The 3,710-nt window shown below is 53.0% G+C and overlaps 1 protein-coding gene across 1 annotated transcript in view; it reads left to right on the top strand.

The window, feature by feature from the left end:
- The first annotated feature begins 1,340 nt into the window (after positions 1–1,340).
- Tfap2d (transcription factor AP-2 delta (activating enhancer binding protein 2 delta)) overlaps positions 1,341–3,710 on the top strand; it is a 43,003-nt gene continuing 40,633 nt past the window's right edge. The window contains exons 1-2 of the mRNA XM_013019144.1: positions 1,341–1,921; positions 3,066–3,569. Of these exons, the coding sequence (XP_012874598.1) occupies positions 1,883–1,921; positions 3,066–3,569 (543 nt within the window). The 5' untranslated portion in view covers positions 1,341–1,882. The remainder of the gene's footprint in view (positions 1,922–3,065; positions 3,570–3,710) is intronic.

The raw sequence follows: 3,710 nt of genomic DNA, 5'->3' as shown, positions 1-3,710 counted from the left end.
AGGCCCTTCCCCTCCTAGGGAAAGATCGGCCACACGCTCTTTCTGGCCACCCTTACTGGTCTGTCTGTCTCCTGCCTTCACTAGAAACCAGTCTGTCGAATTTGAAAAGGAGTAGGGGACAGAGCACCTTGAATTAGGCTGCTGGCCTCTGTGTGGTAGCAATGCGCTGCGGATCTTCCAGAGCCCCGCATTTCAGTCTTGGCGCGTGCCTTTGTCCATTTGTATAAAGCAAAGAGTGCTGAGTGACAGCTTCAGTTAGCCTGCATGAGCAGATTCTAATAACTCCTCTAGACCACTACCTACAAAAAAAAAAGCCACAGCTACATGTCTGTCTGTCTGTGGCTTATTATTAAGACACCTTCTCTGCTTAAACACTTAAAAGCTATCCAAATGAAATGCCAATTAAGACTGAATTACCCCCTTCTATCAATGAGAGGACTGTGGGCCAGTCAGCTCTTTCTTAGGAGAGGGGGGGGGGTTGGAGAGCAGCTCTTGCAAAGACTCAGTATTTTGAGCTTGAAGCCACACACACACACACACACACACACACACACACACACACACACACACACACACACACACCCTCCAGACGCTAGATATCTTGGTAGAGGGAGCCCAATTGGGGATAAAGGACAGCTCCAAAATTGTTCAAAAGTTGAAAAAAAAATGTTTAACCCAAGAACTGGAGAGAGAGGTGTGAGCTGTCGCCTTCATTACCTCTCTTAGTAAAATCTAACTTGCAAGGTCATAGTTAAAGGTTATTTTAAGTTCTGCTGTTCACATATATGGGTCCACTGTTAAATGGGGTACACTCCCTTCCCCAAACAGTCATTGTTTACAAAAGCACAAAAGAGAAGGGAAAAAAAAAGAGAAGGGTTGGGTTGGGTCGGGTTGGGGGGTAAAAGACATTTACCCAAACGTAAGATCTTGTGGCACCCCTTTATTTACTTGCATCTCCCACTCTAAATTCATGCTCATTTCTATCACTTCTTTTGTGTGATGAAAACTTGAACTGTCCGTCATGGTTATTTAAAAAAAAAGCTGCTAGAAAAGTGTAAAACCACCACTGCCTTTCAAAAAAGGAAAATGAACCTAAATTTCGATGTAAATATGGAGAGATGAGTATAGCTTCCAGTTGGGCAAAGGCAGATTTCCCCATCTGGGGAAAACTGATTCCTATGGTTGCTTGTTGTGGGGGGAAAGCAGCTTTAGGTATCTAGAGAATGGAACCAATAGGAGAGAACACTTACTCGTGTAAAAAAGAAGGGGGGGAAGCTTTAATTAATATATAGTTGTATCTCTAATATAGCCCTGGTGTTGCTAGCTCTATCTCTGTCTTCACAGTGAACTGTGTACAAATCCTCTTGGAAGAAATGAGTTCCCACCTCAGTCGGTACAGAAAAGCATGATAAAGGTTGGGGGAAAATGGATAAAAATGTTGAAAGAACCTCCAGTTCCTTATTAGGCGAAGATACAATATTTATTCCTTGTCTCCTGGGATAAATCTCTTCTAGCTATTGTCCTCCGAGTTCTCAGTGCTGATGCTTAATTTTCAAAACTTCTATATTACCAAGGGACCTACGACATCAGCGAAAGAAATACTCAGCAAGTACAAAATCTGTTCCAGGGAGCTGCTTTTGTGCAGAGGGAAAATTTTGTTCCTACAGGTTTTTAAGTGGGGAATGAGATAAGGAGTTATCTGATCTGGGCAAAACCATTACAATTGAGCTCTCTATCTATAGCACTTTTTTTTTTTGCTTTAAACCTTTTTTTTTTTTTTTTTTTTGGAAAATACAAGAAGTTTGGGATTTTTTTTTTGTTTCCCTCCCGATTCTTTTTTTGGAGGGGGAAATTGCATCGTTAGCTTTTGGAGGAATCCAACATGTCAGCTACCTTTCCGGGACTAGTCCACGATGCTGAGGTATTATTACTTTTTTTTTGGAGTGCGCGCGCGTGTGTGAGTGTCTGTGTGTGTGTCTGTGTCTGTCTGTGTGTGTGTGTCTGTGTGTGTGGCGGTGGTGGCGGCGGCGGCGGCGGCGGGCGGTGGCAGCGTCTCTAATCTATATTGGACCGTTACGTTTAATTATAATCTGGCTTTCAGGGAGAAGTTAAGGCAGGGAAGGGGAGGAAGTTGTCCTGAAATCTGTCGCCCAGCAAGGGCGACTCTCCGACAGCCACGTTAGGACACTTCTTTTGCCATCATGAGGAAGAAAATAGAACCGTGGTAATGGGGCTGGGGAGGGGGAGAGGAAGCGATAAAGACAGGAAAGGCAGAGAAAGGGGGCTGCTGCTGCTGGGGGGGGCGGTAGGTGGACAAGGGGGGGTGGGGAAACGCACCCCCTTTTGGAATGGGCTTTTTACACGTGTATAAGGAAGCCGGGTCGATCTGCCTCTTCCTCCCCCCCAGACGGCAAAGCCAACGATCTGGCGGAGGCCGGGGTTCTGGTTTCGCAAAGACCATGCACACGCGCGCCCGTGGACGCACTCTGGGCGCCTGGGGCCCTCTCCGCCCGCCTCGGCGTGGTCACGCGTGGGGAGGGGGTTTCCGTGGTCGGGAGCCCTGCCGGGCGCGCGGGGCTGGACCGCGTGGACGACTCCTGGGTTGCTCTGCTTCGCGGTGGCACCCGATGCCCGGCTCCCCGCACGACTGGGGCAGGGAGCTGTGTGTGTGTGTGTGTGTGTGTGTGTGTGTGTGTGCGTGTGCGCGCGCGTGTGCGTGTGTGTGCGCGCGTGTGTGTGATGTCGCCTGCACCTATATAGGGTGAGGGACTTTTTTTTTCTCCCCCGCGCTCGGCTCGCTCCTGCGGGGAGGACCGGGCCGCGCCCCGCTGCGCGCCTGGCGGGGCCTGGCGGAAGCTGGCTGGGACCGCGCTCAGCCCCGGTGGCGGGGTGCGCGCGGGGCGGGGAGGGGGCGACATACCCAAAGACCAAAAGACCCCCCCAAAAAGAGCCCCGACACAATCCCCAAACACGCGCGCCCCGCTCCGGGAGAGGGGCGCCCCAAAATCCACACTATGACAAACCTCAAGTTTTTCTGCTCTGCCTTTTCCCCCTCTACCCTGCAGATACGTCACGACGGATCAAACGGCTACCGTCTGATGCAGCTCGGCTGTCTGGAATCCGTCGCCAACTCCACCGTCGCCTACTCCTCCTCCTCTCCGCTCACCTACTCCACCACCGGCACCGAGTTCGCGGCCCCCTACTTCTCCACCAACCACCAGTACACCCCGCTGCACCACCAGTCCTTCCACTACGAGTTCCAGCACAGCCACCCGGCCGTCACCCCCGACGCCTACTCCCTCAACCCGCTGCACCCCTCCCAGCAGTACTACCAGCAGCTCCACCACGGGGAGCCCGCCGACTTCATCAACCTGCACAATGCCCGCGCCCTCAAGTCCTCCTGCCTGGACGAGCAGCAGCGGCGCGAGCTGGGCTGCCTGGACGCGTACCGCCGCCACGACCTGTCCCTCATGAGCCACGGCTCCCAGTATGGAATGCACCCCGACCACCAGAGACTCGTGCCCGGGCCTAGCCTGGGCCTGGCCGCCGCGGGGGCCGACGACCTGCAGGTAAATAGGCAGCCAGGACCTTCCCTGCGCCCGCCCTCCCTCCTCCCTCCCCTCCCCGCCGGCCTCTCTCCCCCCTGGACCGCGCTCTCCCTCTCTCTCCCTCTCCCTCTCTCTCCCTCTCTCTCTCTCTCTCTCTCTCTC

This window comes from Dipodomys ordii, unplaced genomic scaffold (assembly GCF_000151885.1).
Source record: "Dipodomys ordii isolate 6190 unplaced genomic scaffold, Dord_2.0 Scaffold44, whole genome shotgun sequence".
Classification (NCBI taxonomy): Eukaryota; Metazoa; Chordata; class Mammalia; order Rodentia; family Heteromyidae; genus Dipodomys; species Dipodomys ordii.
The sequence above is the reverse complement of the archived record's forward strand: the minus strand, read 5'-3'. Positions and strand labels throughout refer to the sequence as shown.